General features: G+C 38.8%; 1 protein-coding gene across 5 annotated transcripts in view; it reads left to right on the top strand.

Annotated features, from left to right (window-relative positions):
* The window catches only part of Cr1l (complement C3b/C4b receptor 1 like), a 49,877-nt gene that overhangs the window by 11,793 nt on the left and 15,796 nt on the right, over nt 1-22,288 (top strand). For all 5 annotated transcript variants that reach the window (XM_052199993.1, XM_052199997.1, XM_052199994.1 and 2 more), the window contains 3 exons: nt 9,984-10,069; nt 17,778-18,179; nt 20,968-21,070. In XM_052199993.1, the coding sequence (XP_052055953.1) occupies nt 9,984-10,069; nt 17,778-18,179; nt 20,968-21,070 (591 nt within the window). The remainder of the gene's footprint in view (nt 1-9,983; nt 10,070-17,777; nt 18,180-20,967; nt 21,071-22,288) is intronic.

Raw genomic sequence — 22,288 nt, 5'->3', positions numbered from 1 at the left:
GTATCTATAGCACTCCACTGATCAAAAACTCAAAGAGGCAAACCATACCTGAGACTGAACTTTTTGTTTAATATCCTATGGTATCTATAAGAGGCATTGTCCCTCAGTTATTGTGTAATGCCATTTAAGCTTCTTTTATATATGTATGTATTTAAAACTTTAACAGCAGTAGGTTTCCATATGACTTTTTCAAAAGTCTTTAGTTATTTATGTTGGTTAGTTTTTGTTAACCTGATACAAACTAGGGACACCTGGGAAGAAGGAACCTCCGATGAGGAATTGGCTCCATTGGATGGACCTGTGGGCGTGTCTGTGGAGTATTGTCTTGATTAATGATTGATGTGGAGGGTCCAGCCCTCCACAGGTGGCTGAGAATGAACAGGACAGTGAGACAGACAGCAAGGAACATTCCTTTGCAGCCTCTATTTTAATTCCTGCTTCTAGGTCCTGGTTGGGCTCCTACCCTGACTTTCCTCAATGCTGGGCTGTAACATGGACGTGTAAGTCAAATAAACCCTTTCTTTCCCCTTATTTTTGCTTTTGATCATTGTTTTATGATGGCAGTGGAGACACAGACTAGGCCAGTTATTCCTCCCTGCATTCCTTCTGTATTCTACTCTCCAGTTCCCAACCGTTCTCTTTAGCCCTTCTTCTTTCATTATTGACCATTCTTCCTTCATACTACCTCAGTTAAAGTTATCATCAGCTTCAAAATTATTATTACTCTAAGGCATTTTATATAAGCTTTGAAGTAATGACAAAGTCAACCTGATGAGTTATACAAAGATAAAGTTATCAAACATGACCACTGCCAAAGAAGCATCAAATTACAGAAGAAAATAAGTGAGAAAGAATGGAAACAAAGTAGAAAATAGTCAGAAAACAAAATAATAGGGGCCATTCCTTAGTTATCTATAATTTGCTTTAAAAGAAAATTAGTTATATGCTCTAATAGGAAAAATATCTAGAGTTGCTGAATAGATAAAACAATATGCAGCTACTTCTAAAAAACTTAAAATACAACTTTAAAGACACAATCTGAAGGCAAGTGAAGGAAAACATACTCTATGAGAATGGCAAATGGAATAAGGCAGGGTGATTATTAGTATATAAAGTGAAAGACTACCACAATAGACAACACCATAGATATGTAATTTTTTCTGGGATAAAGTAAAAAAACAGCTTTTACACAGGTAAGGAAAGCAATAGCAGATCAAAGAAAAGATTCTAGCTTGATGATTCAATAAAATTTTCAGGATTACTTACAGGAGAATGGTTGTCTCAAAGGCAACTTCAAGTCCCACCTTCAGCACAGATAACTCAATGAAAAGCTACACTATTGAAATATTCCATCTCCCAGTTAATCTTTTGCTTCCTATGAATCCTAGTAGCCCTTACAACTATGTGTAGTTGAAGCAGGAGGGGGTGACTACTGGAATCTCAGGTAAGGATCTTGTGACCCTTCTATTTCCTTCCATAAATGCATGTTTATAGCTTTATCACTATTACCACAAATCTAGCTATGAGCCGTATTTTTTGCTTATTTTTTCAGGACAAGGTGTCTTATAGATTACAACATTAATTGTACTTCATATTGGTGATAGTCATGTTGAGCTCAGAGAAACTAGCTCCACTGCAACTGTATAATACTAAAATGATCAATTGAGTACAGGGATGTGACAGTTATAAATGCATATTCATGTCAGAGCACATGATTATGTAAAGCAAATATTAACAATTGATGGATGGAATTAACAACATTACTATGATAGTACAGGACGTCAGTACTCCATTTTCAGCAATAAATAGATCGTTCATCAAATAAACTCAGTAAAAGAGGAGCAGATATAAATAGAACAGCCTATCAAATAACAGAGAATATACATTCTTCTCAAGTGTACATAGGATATTCTGTAAAAGATGTAAAATATTAGACCACTACCATGCATACACTATATCAGAGATTAATGTATTTCTGTCTCTTCATAATACCAGGATTATCAAAAGTTATTAAATAGCAATAAGTTCACTAGGTCTATGTCATACTTTCAGTGGGAATAACTTGCTAGATAATTCTGTTTTTCTTGGTAAACCTGGCTGAGGTATATAAAATTTTTTGTTTGTTTATTTGCTTCTTCCTTTCCATCCTAAAAGCTGCTCCCCTGCTCCCCCCACAGAGACTCTCATCCCACCTTCCCATCCCATCTGAGAGGGTAGGCCCCTCTGGGTATGCTCTCACCCTGACACATCAAGTCTATGCCAGATTAGGTGCATCCTCTCCCACTGAGGCCAGCCCTATTGGGAAACAGACACTATAATCAGGCTACAATTTTAGGGAGAGTCTCTGCCCCAGTTGTTGGGGGGCCCACATGGAGACTGGGCTGTACATCTGCTACATATTTACTAGGGGTCTCATTCCAGCCTGTGTATGTTCTGTGGTTCATGGCTCAGTCTCTGAGAGCTCCCAGGGGTCCAGGTTAGTTGACTCTGTTGGTCTTCTTGTGGGGTTCCCATCCCCTTCAGAGTCTTCAATCCTTCCCCCAACTGTTCCATAAGAGTCCCCAACCTCTGTCCGATATTTGGCTGTGGATATCGTCATCTGTTTCAGTTAGTTGATGGGTAGAGGGAAGTGGGTGAGGGGGAGAACGAGGGAGCAGGATCAGGTGTCAGGAGAGACATGGGAGAGATCCAGAGGGCCAAAAGAATGAATGAAATCTGCAGCTGCCCAGGGTTAGGGTGTTTGTGGGGATCTTTAGGAAGTCCCAGAGATCTGGGGTGGAGGAGGCTCTGAGGAATCAATGCAGGTGACTTAGCCTAGATCCAGTGGGGGCATGGAACTTGGAGAGGTCACCTCTTGTAGCCGGCAGGACCCCCAGTGGGGGGAATGAGGACACTAACACACTCACAAAACTTTCGACACAAAATTTGTTCTTTCTAAAAGAAATACAGGGACAAAGATGAAGCAGAGACTGAAGGAATGGCTAAATAACTGGCCAAGTAAAGACCCATCCTGTTGACAAGCACCAATCCCTGACACTATTAATGATACTCTGTTATGCTTGCAGGACAGGAGCCTTGCCTAACTGTCCTCTGAATGTAAAGTCTTTTAAAGAGCAATTGTAGTTACTAATATTAATTTTCAGTTGTATATTATACCCCACTCCTACTGTGTGTTAGGGGTACTGTTGCTATAATGAAACACCATGATCAAAGCAATTTGGAGAGGAAAGGGTCTTGTAGATCTTGACCTGGTGGGAAATATACAAGCCTACACATAGGAAATTGTGTAAAAGTCTTTTTTTTTTTCTTCCAGGTGATGGTGATGCTAGTTTCTAATCCTGGAACTTAGGAGGCAGAGGCAGGATCTCTGAGTTTGAGGCAATACTGGACTATAGAACAAGTTCCAGGACAGCCAGGGCTATACAGAGAAACGCTGACTCAAAAACAAAACAAACAAGAGTCTCTTTCTCATAGGAAAAGGGGCAGGTGGAATTTAAATTTAAAACACACCATTTGCAGTTATATGTACAAAATGATGTGTATGTGTGGAGCTAATAATATAGGTATGGATCCAGTTGCTGTGAAGTATATCATGAATTGTTTTAATTTTATGATATACTAGACAGTTTTCAGCACAGTAACAAATAGAGTATTGTCGACATTAATTAAGTATTGCTGTTTTAAGAATGAAGTCTTCAAAAGAGTTGCTTTGGCCATATTCGCTGCCTGCCAGGACAGAAAAGGGTCACTAGGTACTGTATCACCCTGAGCTTCAGATCCCTGGGGGTGCAAACCACCAGGGGTCTGCCTGCACTCAGGAACTGAGCACATAGGCGGTTTGTCTGCCAGTCCGCCTGACGTGGGGACTGTGTCCTGCCCAGAGAGCAGCAGAGGAAGAGATTCCCCACGGCCATATTCACTCCCTGCCGGGACAGAAAAGGGTCACTAGGTACTGTATCACCCTGAGCTTTAGATCTCTGGTGGTGCAAACCGCCAGGGGTCTGCCTGTACTCAGGAACTGAGCACATAAGTGGTTTGTCTGCAAGCTGGTCGGTTGCGGGACCTGTGTCCTATGTGAAAATCAACAGAGGGAGTGACTCCATCACACCATCTTCGCTCCATAACAGAGCAGTCAGAGAACACCTGGTTCACCTTGACAACCCAAGTATAACATTGCTTGAGGCAAGACTGAGCAGGCCTCCAAAGGCACAAAAGAGGAAGGCAGCATGTCAGTAATCTGTGCCAGAGGAAACCCAGTCATCCAGTGTTGCAGAAATAACCTTAAAGATCCACAGTAGGTTGAAGCACCAGCCAGTGACAATAAGACCATCTAACACCAGGGAGAACTAGATGGCTAAAGGCAAATGTAGGAACGTTACTAACAGAAACCAATGCATTATGGCAACATCTGAACCCAATTCCCCAACAATAGCAAGTCCTGGATACCCCAACACACCAGAAAAACAAGAGTTGGATTTAAAAGCACTGGTAAGGATGCTGTTAGAGGAACACATGAAGGACATAAATAAATCTCTTAAAGAAATTCAGGAGAAAAATGATCAAAAGCTAGAAGCCCTTACAAGGGAAACACAAAAATCACTTAAATTCAGGAGAATATGGGTCAGAAGTTAGTAGCCAGTAAGGAGGAAATGCAAAAATTACTTAAAAAAAATACAGAAGTTTGATCAACAGGCAGAAGTCATGAAAGAGGAAACACAAAAATCGCTCAAAGAATTAGAGGAAAACACAAACAAGCCAAATCTAAAGATTATAGGTATTGATGAGAGTGAAGATTTACAACTTAAAGGGCCAGCAAATATCTTCAATAAAATTATGGAAGAAAAATTCCCTAAGCTAAAGAGAGAGATGCCCATGAATATACAAGAAGCCTACAGAACTCCAAGCAGACTGGACCAGAACAGAAATGCCTCCAGTCACATAATAATCAAAACCCCAAATGTACTAAACAAAGAAAGAATACTTAGGGCAGTAAGAGAAAAAGGGCAAGTAATATGTAAAGAAAGACCTATCAGAATTACACCAGACTTCTCACCAGAGACCATGAAAGATAGAAGATCCTGGGCGGAGCTCATGCAGACTCTAAGAGAACACAAATGCCAGCCGAGACTACTATACCCAGTGAAACTCTCAATCACTATAGATGGAGAAACCAAGATATTCCATGACAAAACCAAATTTACACACTATTTTTCCACAAACCCAGCCCTACAAAGGATAATAGGGGGAAAACACCATTACAACGAGGGAAAATGTACCCTGGAAAAAGCAGGATATTAAGTTTCTTTCATCAAACCCAAAAGAAGATAACCACACAAGTATAAAATTAAAATAAAAAATGATAGAAAGCAATAACCACTACTCCTTAATAGCTCTTAACATCAATGGACTCAATTCCCCAATAAAAAGAGATAGACTAACAGACTGGTTACGTAAACAGGACCCTACATTTTGCTGCATACAGGAAACACACCTCAGTGTCAAAGACAAAAACTACCTTAGAGTAAAAGGCTGGAAGACAATTCTACAAGCAGATGGTCCCAGGAAACAAGCCAGAGTTGCCATTCTAATATCAGATAAAATTGGCTTTCAACCTAATGTCATCAAAAGAGACATGGAATGTCACTTCTTGCTGGTCAAAGGAAAAATGCAACAAGAAGAACTCTCAATCCTGAGCATCTATGCTCCAAATACAAGGGCGCCCTAATTCATAAAAGAAACTTTACTAAAGCTCAAAGCACGCATTGCACCTAACACAATAATTGTGGGTGACTTCAACACTCCACTCTCACCAATACACCAATCAGGAAAACAGAAACTAAACAGGGAAACAGTGAAACTAATTGAATCTTTGGACCAGTTGGATTTAACATATATATATATATATATATATATATATATATATATATATATATATATATATATATATATATAACTTTTCATCCCAAAGCAAAAGAATATACCTTTTTTTCTCAGCACCTCATGGTACCTTCTCCAAAATCAATCATATAGTTGGTCACAAGACAGACCTCAACAAATATAAGATTGAAATAATCCCATGCCTCCTATCAGATCACTATGGAGTAAAAGTGGTCTTTAATAACAATAAAAACAACAGAAAGCCCACATACACATGGAAACTGAACTCAATGATACCTTGGTCAAGGAAGACATAAAGAAAGAAATCAAAGATTTTTTAGAATTTAACGAAAATGAATGCACTACATACACAAATCTATGGGACACAATGAAAGCAGTGCGAAGAGGAAAAGTCATAGCTTTGAGTGCCTCCAAAAAGAAATTCAAGAGAGCATACACTAGAAGATTAACAGAACAACTGAAAGCCTTGGAACAAAAAGAAGCTAATTCACCCAGGAGGAGAAGAAGACAGGAAATCACCAAACTCAGGGTTGAAATCAATCAAGTAGAAACCAAGAGAGCCATACAAAGAATCAACAAAACCAAAAACTGGTTCTTTGAAAAAATCAACAAGATAGATAAACCCTCAGCCAGACTAACCAAAGGGCACAGAGAAAGTATCCAAATTAACAAGATTAGAAATGAAGAGGGAGATAATACAACAGAAACCGAGGAAATTAAAAAAAATCATCAGATCCTACTACAAAAGCCTGGACTCAACACAACTGGAGAATCTGGAGGAAATGGACATTGTCTTAGACAGATACCAAATACCAAAATTAATCCAGGATCAAATAGACCATCTAAACAGACCCATAACCCCTAAAGAAATAGAAGGGGTCATAGATAGCCTTCCTACCAAAAAAAGCACAGGACCAGATGGTTTCAGTGTAGAATTCTATCACACCTTCAAAGAAGACTTAACACCAATACTCTTCAAACTATTCAACCAAATAGAAACAGAAGGAACATTACCCAGTTCCTTCTACGAAGCCACAATTACGCTGATACCAAAACCACACAAAGATCCAACTAAGAAAGAGAATTTCAGGCCAATTTCCCTTATGAACATCGATGCAAAAATACTCAATAAAACTCTGGTCAACCGAATCCAAGAACACATCAAAATGATCATCCACCATAATCAAGTAGGCTTCATCCCAGGAATGCAGGGATGGTTCAATATAAGGAAATCCATAAATGCTATCCACTATATAAACTCAAAGAAAAAAAAACCCACATGATTATTTCATTAGATGCTGAAAAAGCATTTGACAAAATTCAGCATCCTTTCATGCTAAAAGTCTTGGAAAGGACAGGAATTCAAGGCCCATATCTAAACACAGTAAAAGCAATATACAACAAACCGGTAGCCAACATCAGACTAAATGGAGAGAAACTTGAAGCAATCCCACTAAAATCAGGGACTAGACATGGCTGCCCCTCTCTCCATATCTTTTCAATATAGTTCTTGAAGTCCTAGCTAGAGCAATTAGACAACATAAGGAGGTCAAAGGGATACAAATTGGAAAGGAAGAAGTCAAACTATCACTATTTGCAGATGATATGATAGTATACTTAAGTGACCCAACAAACTCTACTAAAGAACTCCTACAGCTGATGATAAACTTTAGCAAAGTGGCTGGCTACAAAATCAATGCAAGCTATTAAGTAGCCTTTATATACTCAAAGTATAAGCAGAGTGAGAAAGAAATTAGGGAAATGACACCCTTCACAATAGACACAAACAGTATAAAGTATCTTGGGGTGACTCTAATCAAACAAGTGAAAGACCTATATGACAAGAACTTCAGATCTCTGAAGAAGGAAATCGAAGAAGACCTCAGAAAATGGAAAACTCTTCCATGCTCGTGGATTGGCAGGATTAATATAGTTAAAATGGCCATCTTGCCAAAGGCAATCTATAGATTCAATGCAATCCCCATAAAAATCCCAACACTGTTCTTCATAGAGCTAGAAAGAGCAATTCTCAAAATCATCTGGAATAACAAAAAACCCAGGATAGCTAAAACTATTCTTAAGAGTAAAAGAACTTCAGGGGGATTCAGTATCCCAGACCTCAACTTTACTCAGAGCAATAGTGATAAAAACTGCATAGTATTGGTACAATGTCAGGCAAGTGGATCAATGGAATGGGATTGAAGACCCAGAAATGAGCCCACACACCTATGGTCACTTGATCTTCGACAAAGGAGCTGAAAGCATCCAGTGAAAAAAAGATAGTCTTTTCAACAAATGGTGCTGGTTCAATAGGAGGTCAGCATGCAGACGAATGAGAATCAATCCATTCTTATCTCCTTGTACTAAGCTCAACTCCAAATGGATCAAGGACCTCCACATAAAACCTGACACACTGAAACTAATAGAAAAGAAACTGGGGAAGACCCTTGAGGACATCGGTACAGGGGAAAAGTTCCTGAATAGAAAGAACATCAATAGCTTATGCTCTAAGATCAAGAATTGACAAATGGGACCTCATAAAACTACAAAGTTTTGTAAGGCAAAGGACACTGTCAAAAGGACAAAACGTTAACCAATGGATTGGGAAAGGATCTTCACCAACCCTAAATCCGACAGAGGGCTAATATCTAATATATACAAAGAACTCAAGAAGGTAGAACCCAGAGAACCAAATAACCCCATTAAAAAGTGGCGTATGGAGCTAAACAAAGAATTTTCACATGAAGAACTTCAGAGGGCTGAGAAACACCTTAAGAAATGTACCCCTATTAACAAATGGGGTACAGAGCTAAACAAAGTATTTTCACCTGAAGAACTTCAGATGACTGAGAAGCACCTTAAGAAATGCTCAAAATCATTAATCATTAGGGAAATGCAAATCAAAACAATCCTGAGATTTCACCTCACACCAGTCAGAATGGCTAAGGTCAAAAACTCAGGAGACAGCAGGTGTTGGTGAGGATGTGGAGAAAGAGGAACATTCCTCCACTGCTGGTGGGATTGCAAGATGATGCAACCACATTGGAAATCAGTCTGGCGGTTCCTCAGAAATCTGGGCATGACACTTCCGGAGGACCCTGCTATACCACTCCTGGGCATATACCCAGAGGACTCTCCGGCATGCAATAAGGACACATGCTCCACTATGTTTATAGCAGCCCTATTTGTAGTAGCCAGAAGCTGGAAAGAACCCAGCTTCAAAAAAATGTGGTATATTTACATAATGAAGTACTATTCAGCCATTAGAAACAATGAATTCATAAAATTCTTAGACAAATGTATGGAGCTGGAGAACATCATACTAAGTGAGGTAACACAGTCTCAAAAGATCAATCATCGTATGCACTCACTGATAAGTGGATATTAGCCTAGAAACTTTGAATACCTAAGACATAATCCACATATTAAATGAGGTCCAAAAAGAATGGAGGAGTGGCCCCTGGTTCTGGAAAGACTCATTGCAACAGTATAGGGGAATACCAGAACAGGGAAGTGGGAAGGGGTAGATGGAGGAACAGGGGGAGGGAAGAGGGCTTGTGGGACTTGCGGGGAGTGGGGACCCAGAAAAGGGGAAATCATTTGAAATGTAAATAAAACATATATCAAAAAAGAAAAAAAAATTTTAAAAAAAGGAAAAAGAAAGAATGAAGTCTTCATTCAACTCCTGTTCAGATTAGAGTTTCTTTGCTGTATCTTGCTGATAAAGCATTCCCTTATCTAGGTATTCACACTAATGCTTACAAAGTATAAATGAATTCATCTTCATATAATATACAAAAATACATATAACATTTCCTTTGCCTTCAAAAGGCTTGTAATATCTTTAAATATAAGACTTATAGGAAATAACTATAATTTACTGCTGGTTGGTAGTAGGATAATAAAAAGAGAAATCTCTTTTAGTTAGGAAGGAATGTAGAAGGAAATCAAAACGTCCAAAAGAGGATGTAAGATTTTGTTAACATGACAAAAATATCCTGAAGTTTCTAAGATAGTAATCCCTGGGAATCAGCAGTTTAAGCATATACTTACATATTACTTAATATTCTTTATTCTGTGTGTAGATATCGCCTGATTGGTTCCTCCTCTGCTGTATGCATCATCTCTGATCAAAATGTTGCTTGGGATACTGAGGCACCTGTTTGTGAGTGTAAGTTGAAATTTTTCTTTCTATTACTTTTATTCATATATTTTAAATTTTCTTTTAACTTATATAATTTTTCCAGGCCGAGATTGAACCCAGGGTTTCATGCATGTTAGGAGGTGCTCTACTAGAGACATAAACCTGCAAATTTATGAGGAGAGAGGGGGCAGCCTTGTCTAGTTCCTGATTTTAGGGGGATTGCTTCAAGTTTCTCTCCATTTAGTTTGATGTTGTTTACTGGTTTGCTGTATATTGCATTTACTGTGTTTAGATATGGGCCTTGAATTCCTGTCCTTTTCAAGCATGAAAGGATGCTGAATTGTGTCAAATGCTTTTTCAGCATCCAATGAAATGATCATGTGGTTTTTTTTCCTTGAATTTGTTTATGTAGTGGATAGCATTGATGGGTTTCCATATATTGAACCATCCCTGCATCCCTGGGATGAAGCCTACTTGATTATGGTGGATGATCGTTTTGATGCGTTCTTGGATTCGGTGGGCAAGAATTTTGAGTATTTTTGCATCGATGTTCATAAGGGAAATTGGCCTGAAATTCTCTTTCTTAGTTGGATCTTTGTGTGGTTTTGGTATCAACATAATTGTGGCTTCCTAGAAGGAGTTGGGTATTGTTCCTTCTGTTTCTATTTGGTGGAATAGTTTGAAGAGTATTGGTGTTAAGTCTTCTTTGAAGGTCTGATAGAATTCTGCACTAAAACCATCTGGTCCTGTGTTTTTTTTTTTTGTTTGTTTGTTTTGTTTTTTTTTTTTTTTTTTGTTCGGAAGGCTTTCTATGACCCCTTCTATTTCTTTCTTTCTTTTTTTTTTAATATTTTTATTTTCTATATTCTTTGTTTACATTCCAAATGATTTCCCCTTTCCCAGATCCCCCCCTCCCCATATGTCCCATAAACCCTCTTCTCTCCATCCATTCTCCAATCACCTCCCTCCTTTTTTTCTCTGTCCTTATATTCCCCTCCAATGCTAGATCAATCCTTTCCAGGATCAGGACCTTCTCCATACTTCTTCATGGGAGTTATTTGTTATGCGATTTGTGCCTTGGGTATTCAGGGCTTCTTGGCTAATTAATATCCACTTACCAGAGATTGTATTCCATGTGTATTCTTTTGTGACTGGGTTACCTCACTTAGGATGATATTTTCCAGATCAAACCATTTGCCTAAATATTTTGAGTATTCATTGTTTCTAATCGCTGAGTAGTATTCCATTGTGCAAATATACCACATTTTCTGTATCCATTCCTCCTTTGAGGAGCATCTGGATTCTTTCCAGCTTCTGGCTATTATAAATAAGGCTGCTGTGAACATAATGGAGCATGTGTCTTTATTGCATGCCGGGGAATCCTTTGGGTATATGCCCAGGAGAGGTATAGCAGGGTCCTCTGGAAGTGTCACGTCCAGTTTTCTGAGGAACCACCAGACTGATTTCCAAAGTGGTTGTACCATCTTACAGATCCACCAGCAGTGGAGGAGTGTTCCTCTTTCTTCACATCCTCACCAACACCTGCTGTCTCCTGAGTTTTTGACCTTAGCCATTCTCACAGGTGTAAGGTGAAATCTCAGGGTTGTTTTGATTTGCATTTCCCTAATGACTAATGATGTTGAGCACTTCTTAAGGTGCCTCTCGGCCATCTGATTTTCTTCAGGTGAAAAATTCTTTGTTTAGATCTGTACCCCATTTTTTTAATAGGGTTATTTGGTTCCCTGGTGTCTTAACTTCTTGAGTTCTTTGTTTATATTGGATATTAGCCCTCTATCAGATGTAGGGTTGGTGAATATCCTTTCCCAATTTGATGGTTGCTGTTTTGTCCTTTTAACAGTGTCCTTTGCCTTACAGAAACTTTGTAATTTTGTGAGGTCCCATTTGTCAATTCTTGATCTTAGAGCATAAGCTATTGGTGATCTGTTCAGGAACTTTTCCCCTGTGCCCATGTCCTCTAGGGTCTTCTCCAGTTTCTTTTCTATTAGTTGCAGTGTGTCTGGTTTTACATCGAGATCCTTGATCTACTTGGAGTGAAATTTAGTACATGAGATAAGAATGGATCAATTCGCATTCTTCTGCATGCTGACCTCCAATTAAACCAGCACCATTTGTTGAAAAGGCTTTTTTCCACTGGATGTTTTTGGCTCCTTTGTCAAAGATCAAGTGTCCATAGGTGTGTGGATTCATTTCTGGATCTTCAATTCTATTCCATTGGTCCACTTGTCTGTCACTGTGCCAATACCATGCAGTTTTGTTTTGTTTTTAACACTATTGCTCTGTAGTATTGCTTGAAGTCAGGGATACTGATTCTCCCAGAATTTCTTTTGTTGTTGAGAATAGTTTTAGCTATCCTGGGATTTTTGTTATTCCAGATGAATTTGAGAATTGCTTTTTCTAACTATGTGAAGAACTGAGTTGGGATTTTGATGGGGATTGCATTGAATCTGTAGATCACTTTTGGCAAGATGGCCATTTTAACTATATTAATCCTGCCAATCCACAAGCATGGCAGATTTTTCCATTTTCTGAGGTCTTCTTCGATTTCTTCTTCAGTGACCTGAAGTTCTTGTCGTATAGATCTTTCACTTGTTTGGTTTGAGTCACACCAAGATACTTTATATTGTTTGTGGCTATTGTGAAGGGTGTCATTTCCCTAACTTTTTTCTCAGCCTGTTTATCCTTTGAGTATAGGAAGGCAACTGATTTGCTTGAGTTGATTTTATAACCAGCCACTTTGCTGAAGTTGTTTATCAGCTGTAGGAGTTCTCTGGTGGAGGTTTTCGGGTCACTTAAGTAGGCTATCATGTCATCTGCAAATAGTGATAATTTGACTTCTTCCTTTCCAACTTGTATCCCCTTGACCTCCTTATGTTGTCTAATTGCTCTAGCTAGAATTTCAAGTACTATATTGAAAAGATATGGAGAGAGAGGACAGCCTTGTCTAGTCCCTGATTTTAGTGGGATTGCTTCAAATTTCTATCCGTTTATTTTGATGTTAGCTACCGATTTGCTGTATATTGCTTTAATGATGTTTAGGTATGGGCCTTGAATTCCTGTTCTTTCCAATACTTTTAGCATGAAAGGATGCTGGATTTTGTCAAATGCTTTTTCTGCATCTAATGAGATGATCATATGTTTTTTTTCTTTGAGTTTGTTTATGTAGTGGATAGCATTGATGGATTTCCTTATATTGAACCATCCCTGCATCCCTGGAATGAAGCCTACTTGATCATGGTGGATGATCATTTTGATGTGTTCTTGGATTCGGTTGGCAAGAATTTTATTAAGTATTTTTGCATCAATATTCATACGAGAAATTGGCCTGAAGTTCTCTTTCTTTTTTGGATCTTTGTGAGCTTTTGGTATCAGCGTAGTTGTGGCTTCATAGAACGAGTTGGGTAGAGTTTCTATTTTGTGGAGTAGTTTGAAGAGTATTGGTGTTAGGTCTTTTATGAAGGTCTGATAGAATTCTGCACTGAAGCCATCTGGTCCTGTGTGTTTTTTGGTTGGGAGACTTTCTATGATCCTTTTTATTTCTTCAGGTGTTATGGGACTGTTTAGTTGATCGATTTGATCCTGATTTAGTTTTGGTGTCGGATATCTGTCTAGGAAACTGTTCATTTCCTCCAGATTTTCCAGTTGTGTCGAGTATAGGCTTTTGTAGTAGGATCTAATGATTTTTTGAATTTCCTCAGTTTCTGTTGTTATATCTCCCTTTTCATTTCTAAGTTTGTTGATCTGGATACTGTCTCTGTGCCCTTTGGTTAGTCTGGCTAAGGGTTTATCTATCTTGTTGATTTTTTCAAAGAACCAGCTCCTGGTTTTGTTGCTTCTTTCTATGGTTCTCTTTGTTTCTACTTGGTTGATTTCGGCCCTGAGTTTGATTATTTCCTGCCTTCTATTCCTCCTGGGTCAAATAGCTTCTTTTTGTTCCAGGGCTTTCAGGTGTGTCATTCAGCTGTTAGTGTATGCTCTCTCCATTTTCTTTTTGGAGGCACTCAGGGCTATGAGTTTTCCTCTTAGCACTGCTTTCATTGTGTCCCATAGATTTGGGTATGTCGTGTCTTCATTTTCATTAAGTTCTAAAAAGTCTTTAATTTCTTTCTTTATTTCTTCCTTGACCAAGGTATCATTGAGTAGAATATTGTTCAGTTTCCACGTGTATGTGGGTTTTCTGTTGTTTTTGTTGTTATTGATGACCACTTTTACTCCATAGTGATCTGATAGGAGGCATCAGATTAGTTTGATCTTATATTTGTTGAGGTCTGTCTTGTGACCAGTTATGTGGTCGATTTTGGAGAAGGTACCATGAGGTGCTGAGAAAAAGGTATATTCTTTTGCTTTAGGATAGAATGTTCTATATATATCTGTTAAATATAATTCATCCAAAGCTTCAATTAGTTACATTATGTCCCTGTTCAGTTTCTGTTTTCCTGATCGGTCCATTGAGGAAAGTGCAGTGTTGAAGTCACCCACAATTATTGTGTTAGGTGCAATGTGTGCTTTGAGCTTTAATAAAGTTTCTTTTATGAATGAGGGTGCCCTTGTATTTGGAGCATAGATGCTCAGGATTTAGAATTCTTCTTGTTGTATTTTTCCTTTGACCAGCAAGAAGTGTACCTCAGAGTCTCTTTTGATGACTTTGGGTTGAAAGTCAATTTTATCTGATATTAGAATGGCTACTCCAGCTTGTTTCCTGAGACCATTTGCTTGTAAAATTGTCTTCCAGCCTTTTACTCTAAGGTAGTGTTTGTCTTTGACCCTGAGGTGTGTTTCCTGTATGCAACAAAATGTAGGGTCCTATTTACGTATCCAGTCGGTTAGTCTATGTCTTTTTATTGGGGCATTGAGTCCATTGATTTTAAGAGATATTAAGGAATAGTGATTGTTACTTCCTGTCATGTTTGATGTTATTTTTTAAATTTGATTGGTTAACTTCTTTTGGGGTTGATGAGGGAAGGTTAGTATCTTGCTTTTTCCAGGGTCAAGTTTCCCTCCTTGTATTGATGTTTTCCTCCTGTTATCCTTTGTAAGGCTGGGTTTGTGGAAAGATATTGGGTAAACTTGGTTTTGTCATGGAATATCTTAGTTTCTCCATCTATGGTGATTGAGAGTTTTGCTGGGTATAGTAGTTTTGGCTGGCATTTGTGTTCTCTTAGAGTCTGCATGAGATCTGCCCAGGATCTTCTAGCTTTCATAGTCTCAGGTGAAAAGTCTGCTGGGATTCTGATAGGTCTTCCTTTATATGTTACTTGGCCTTTTTCTCTTACTGCCTTTAATATTCTTTCTTTGTTTAGTACATTTGGTGGTTTGATTATTATGTGACAGGAAGTATTTCTGTTCTGGTCCAGTCTGTTTGGAGTTCTGTAGGCTTCTTGTATATTCATGGGCATCTCTTTCTTTAGCTTAGGGAAGTTTTCTTCCATAATTTTATTGAAGATATTGGTGGACCTTTAAGTTGTAAATCTTCAGTCTCATCTATGCCTATAATTCTTAGGTTTGGTCTTCTCATTGTGTCCTGGATTTCCTGGATATTTTGGGTTACAAGCTTTTTGCATTTTGCATTTTCTTTAACTGTTGAGTCCATGGTTTCTATGGTATCTTCAGCATCTGAAATTCTTTCTTCTGTATCTTGTATTCTGTTGTTGATATTTGCATCTATGACCCCTGATTTCTTCCCAAGGTTTTCTATCTCCAACGTTGTCTCCCTTTGAGTTTTCTTAGTTGTTTCTACTTCTGATTTTAGATCCTGGATGGTTTTGCTTAGCTGCTTCACTTGCTTGTTTGTGCTTTCCTGTAATTCTTTAAGAGATTTTTGTGTTTCCTCTTTCATGACCTCAGCCTATTGACCAAAGTTCTCCTGTATTTCTTTAAGTGATTTTTGCATTTCCTCCTTATTGGCTTTTGTATTCTCCTGAATTTCTTTCAATGATTTTTGTTTTTCACTTGTAAGGGCTTCTAACTTTTAATCCATTTTCTCCTGAATTTCTTTAAGCATGTCCTTCATGTGTTCCTGTACCAGCATCATGACCCATGATTTTAAATCCAAATCTTGTTTTACCAGTGTGATGGGGGTATTCAGGACATGCTGTTAAAGGAGAATTGGGTTCAGATGCTGCCATATTGCCTTGTTTTCTGTTAGTGACGTTTCTGCGTTTGCCTTTTGCCATCTAGTTCTCACTGGTGTTAGTTGGTCTTGTCAATGCTGGACTCACCAGTGAAAGCTGCCTCTTCCCAGGTGGCCTCTGGTGCACAGCTGACCTCCTGCACTGCCTGGAGGCAGGGTGCTGTGGCCCAGGCCATTCAGATCCCGAAGCAGATACCTGAAGGCTCCCAGCAGGCCTCCGGGATGCCCCTCTTGCCTCTTGCAGGACCTGGAGATGTGGTGTTGCGGCCCAGGCTGTTTTGGATCCCGCGGTGATCTGAGGGCTCCAGCCAGAGGCCTCAGGACTGGAACCTAAGCTCTGTGCTGCCGGAGCAAGCTGTGTGCTCACAGTCTGCTTCCAGGTGCACACCAGGTCTGCTGCACTTCCTGGAGACCGAGTGCTGTGGCCCAGGCCATTCAGATCCCTAAGCAGACACCTGAAGCCCCTTCTATTTCTTTAGGGGTTATGGGTCTGTTTAGATGATCTATTTGATCCTGATTTAATTTTGGTATTTGGTATCTGTCTATGAAATTGTCCATTTCCTCCAGATTCTCCAGTTGTGTTGAGCACAGGCTTTTGGTTTTTTTGTATTCTTAAGAATTATTGGTCAGGGGATGGAGAGATGACTCAGTGGTAAAGAGCACTGACTGCTCTTCAAGAGGTCCCGAGTTCAATTCCCAGTAACCACATGGTAGCTCACAACCATCTCTAACAGGATCCGATGCCCTCTTCTGTTGTGTCTGAAGACAGCTACACTGTACTCATAAACATAAAATAAATTAAAAAAAAAAAAAAAGAAATCAGGCCTGGTACTTACATGGAGACAGATGGGGTTTGTGTTAACCTTTCATTCTGGCTTGCTAGGTCCCTGCATGGAAGAGTTATTGGTCAAATTTAGCTTTACAATATTTTGCATGAATATTAATGGTCTATATTTTCATTTATGCATTGCATTTTCAAAATGCTTAATACAGAATAATCTACGATTTCACCAATTTTCTCATATTTGCAGGCATATTCAAATTGTTTTTTGTACTTCTATCTATTTGTGTTTCATTTGTCTCGTATTTTTTCTTAGTGAATATTAATTTTTTAAAAACTTCCTTTCAGTTAACAACAAATTTTGAAATTTTAGGCAAGAAGAAAAATCTGGCCAGGCGGTGGTCGCACACGCCTTTAATCCCAGCACTTGGGAGGCAGAGGCAGGTGGATTTCTGAGTTTGAGTCCAGCCTGGTCTACAGAGTGAGTTCCAGGACCGCCAGGGCTACACAGAGAAACCGTGTCTCAAAAAAAGAAAAAAAAACAAGCCCCCCACCCTCCGCAAGAAACAAAAAACAGAAAAGGAAGAAAAATCTGGAAGCTAATATAAACTAATATGATCAAAGAGTTATTTCAAATGAAAAGGTCAACTGCATAAATAGGAAAGTCAGAGCACATATTATTGTATGCATCTAAATGGCACCATTTAAAAATTCACCTACAAGTCAGTAAATATTAAGAGCAAATAATGAATGTAAATATTTTCAGTTCAGTGATTCATTAGGTTTAATCTGCTTTCTTTGCCCAGCGATTCCTTGTGAGATACCTCCAGGCATCCCCAATGGAGATTTCTTCAGTTTTAACAGGGAAGACTTTCATTTTGGAATGGTGGTTACCTATCGATGCAACACTGATGTGAGAGGGAAGAAGCTCTTTAACCTGGTGGGTGAGCCCTCCTTACACTGTACCAGCAACGATGGTCAAACTGGAGTCTGGAGTGGCCCTCCTCCTCAGTGCATTGAAATCAACAAATGTACTCCTCCTCCCTATGTTGAAAATGCAGTCATGGTGTCTGAGAACAGAAGCTTGTTTTCCTTAAGTGATACTGTGGAATTTAGATGTCAGCCTGGCTTTATCATGAAAGGAACCAACAGTGTGTCTTGTCACTCCCTAAACAACTGGGAGCCAGAGTTACCAAGCTGCTTCAAGGGTAAGTCTGAGATGGGCTTTGAAGTCTGCAATGCCCTGGGGTATTGGAGGACCAGGGATAGGGTTGTTTCTGGATGAGAGAATACAGTAAACAAATTGAATGAATACATTTTCTTGCAAGGGAATATGAAATCAAGAAAGGATATATGTTTGTGTGGCAGTTCAAGCAACCTTATAAGCACATCCATTCAAATTGAGCTCACAGAGCTAAATGTGAGCAAGGAATGTGATGCATTCTGGGAATTATCATACGCTGAAGTTCTTTTCATGCATTGCAATCTCCAGCTTCCATCAATTCATATGCATAATATTTACTAATATGAAATGAGTGATCCATAGGCAGTTATATTTAATGTATGCATATTTAACTTATAAAACAAAGCTGTGGAGTAGTACTATTTTTTCCATATCGAGGATTAGAGGTTAGGTAATTTTCCAAGATGATATAAATTGCAGAGCAAAGATTAGAATCTAAGTCTGCCTATGTGTCAGATTTTTCAAAGAACAAAGTCTTTCCTATAGAAAATGAATTATAAAGATGTTAGAGGTCAGGAAGAATAAGAGGAGGAAAGCAATGTTGCTAAAGATTAGGGAGCTACTGTTACTATAGAAATAGAGCTGATACAGCTGTCCCTGCCCTGATACTGTCACTGTCTGTCAGCCAGACTCTGTCTGGTATGCTTCCAGAATAGAGGCACTCCTTGCTGGGCATTGGTGTTGCTAGAGTTGAGTGGCTACTGCTCACTTGAAAGTCATCAAAGCTGTCTCACCTGAAGCTGTTCCTGGATACATAAAGCTGACGATTGTATCTTGTCCTTTAGTTTGATATATATGCTTCCAGGTAGCAGCACTTAATTAGAGCCCCTAGATCTTTGTTTCTTAATCTGTGGTTTGAGACCACTCTGGCAAACCTCTGTCTCTAACAATATTACATTACAATTCAATAGCAGTAGCAAAATTACAGTTTCGAAGTAGCAACGAAGATAATTTAATGGCTGGGGTCACCACCACATGAGGAACTGTATTAAAAGTGTCACAGCCATTAGGAAGGTTGAGAAACACTTCCCTAGAGCGAAGAAATTGTATTTTTCATGCTTCTGCCCATAATAATCAAGAGGTAATATATAGCATGAGGCTGAGAAGCAACATAAGTATCACAGCACAATGTATTAGTTAAAGAAGAGCCCTCAAAGGAAATAATTTATTTTAGACCAGTACCACATTTTTAACTGGAGAAATCTAAAGGTCAGAGAGAATTGACTTGAAATAAGGTTTTAGATTGTTATTGTTTTTGTTGTTGTTATTGTTGTACTTGTTTGTTTTGGTGTGGTGTGGTGTGGTGTGTGTGTGTGTGTGTGTGTGTGTGTGTGTGTGTGTGTGTACATATATGTGAGAGAGACAAAGAAAGAAACAGAAAAGGAGTTTTCCTCATTTTGCACCTTAATGTAATTGTGTGAAGACTCACAGATATCCTCACTCCCTGAATTCAAAAACATTGCTTAAAGAGAAGCTGGACCCAGGACTGTTCGGACACTGCATTATATAGCACATACTTTGATTATGATAAACTGGAGGGTTTTTTTTAAATGTTATTTTACAGTCCAGTCATTATCCTCCTCCTGGTCTGTCCTCTGGCTGTTCCTCATCCCATACCTCCTTCCACTCCTCCCACAACCCCCTCTTCCAAGACATTCTTCCCTGAGGCCTCAAGTCTCCTGAGTGTTAGGTGTAGCTTCTCTCACTGAGGCCAGACCAGGCAGTCTTCTGCTATATGTGTGTCAGGGGCTTCATATCAGCTGGTGTATGCTCAGTGAAACCGGAGGTGTTTTTTTGTTTGTTTTTTTTTTTTGTTTTTGCTCAGCAGCTACTCATCTATCTTCTGAATGGAGTGAAAATGGTGACTGTACAGTACTGGCTTTGGAGGGCAACAAAGAAGGCATCTCTCTAGTAGCCCAGGCCAGGTACTCAGTGAAGCAGGATTCAAAGGAGATCAGAATAGAAAGAATAAACATTGTGGTTATCCATTAGGAAATATGTCAGAATATTGAGATTCCTAAAAGTTGGTAATGCCTTTCTAGAAAGGTAGTATGGGAATCTAAAATAAACCATCAATCTTTAATTTTGTATAGGATGAGTAGAAATTGGAATTGTAGCCAGGCAGTAATGACTCACACCTTTAATCCTAGTGGATCTTTGTGAGTCAGAGGTCAGCCTGGTCTACATGGCTATTCCAGGATAGCCAACGCTGCACAAAGAAATCTTGTCTCGAAAAACAAAAAAAAAACAAAACAAAACAAAAATATATTGGAAGTGTTATAACCCTAGTGTATACCTTAGAGATAAAATAGTAAATTCAAGATTTATCAGTTGTAATCACAGTGTCTATTGTATTGTCACTTTTGGCAGGAAAGTTATTTTGTCATATATAAATAAGGCTGTTTTTCCCTTCTTTCTTTTTCCACATGTAGGCCTATAGTTGTGTTCCTTTTGCATCTGTAATCCAGTTTACCATTGAGGGAAAATAGTTTTCATGCCTGAAACTTTCTTTTACTCTCAATATGTCAGCTGTCCCAAAATCCATCAATAGGATTATACCCCAAACAAAGATCAGTTTTCTCCAAACAGAAACTGCTCTACAGCTGTGAGCCAGGCTACACTGTCCACTGAGCTGTCGCTCTGCATTTTGCAGAGTCCAGTAGCCCCGACATAAGCAGATCCCAAGGCTGTCATCTTGCTTGACATATGTGGCTTATGTTTTTATTTACCATGCACTGCTATTATTTCTCCAGTGAAATCCTGTGGTGCTTTCCAGGACCAGCTTCCTAACGGTCGTGTACTGTCGCCACCAAATCTTCAACTTGGGGCCAAAGTGTCCTTTGTTTGTAATAAAGGGTGAGTGCAAGACTTAATCTGATGGTCATTAAAACTAAGTCTAAACTTGTCTACAGTATGAGAAGGTTGGTATGGAGAAGACACAACTTCTAATATTGTACATAGGAAAGACTGATGGTTGGTAGAATTCATGAAATAAGATATGAAGGGAAAACTGGGATGTTTACTAAATGACAGATTCAAAAGCAAAAATAACTTCTGGTTATAAATATACAGGTAATACACTAAGTGAAAAAATCATTTTCTAAATAGAAAATGACACTAGTAATTTTGAGAAAAATATATTACAGAAAGTTTTTTTATTTGATATATTTTTTTATTTACATTTCAAATGATTTCTCATTTTCTGGTCTCCCACTCCCCGAAAGTCACATAAGCCCCCTTTCCTCCCCCTGTTCTCCCATCCACCCCTTCCCACTTCCCTGTTCTGGTTTTGCCCTATACTGCTACACTGAGTCTTTCCAGAACCAGGCCACTCCTCCGTTCTTGTACATCATTTGATGTGTGGATTATGTTTTGGGTATGTAAATAACAATATATTTATCAGTTGTTTTAAAAAAATTAAACCCTTAATAATAGATTTTTTTTTTTTTTTTGGTTTTTCGAGACAGGGTTTCTTTGTATAGCCCCTGGCTGTCCTGGAACTCACTCTGTAGACCAGGCTGGCCTTGAACTCAGAAATTCACCTGCCTCTGTCTCCCAAGTGCTGGGATTAAAGGCGTGCACCACTACCACCCGGCTAATAATAGAATTTATAAGAGAAACAAAAATTAAGGTGCAGGATTAAAAAAATACATTATGTATCATTTGATCAGTAATGGGCTATGATCTCTGAAATGGTGGCTGATTCTAGCATTTAGGTGAGGTCATAAACATGCCTGACAACAGACATGCCTCTATGAAACTACCAGTCATGGATAACCAAGAATCTGCTCTTCACTGCTTCTCAGAATTCTTGGTATGCACCAAATACCAGGAATAAAATGTAGGAGAGCATAAGAGTTTAACATCCTTTGAGAATTGTGGATGACTTCTTACAAAAATTGGCTTTTTTCCCCTTTCAATTTTCTCTCCAATCCAAGTGCATTAAAAGGAAAAATAAACAAAACAACAAAAACTTCCCCAAAACAATACATTTTAAGTCTCTCATATGCCATACACATGTACTTCATAAGTCACCTGCTTCTCTGAACTACCCATGCTATTCTTTTTTTTTTT

The sequence above is a fragment of the Apodemus sylvaticus genome, chromosome 12, assembly GCF_947179515.1.
Source record: "Apodemus sylvaticus chromosome 12, mApoSyl1.1, whole genome shotgun sequence".
Taxonomy (NCBI): domain Eukaryota; kingdom Metazoa; phylum Chordata; class Mammalia; order Rodentia; family Muridae; genus Apodemus; species Apodemus sylvaticus.
The sequence above is the reverse complement of the archived record's forward strand: the minus strand, read 5'-3'. Positions and strand labels throughout refer to the sequence as shown.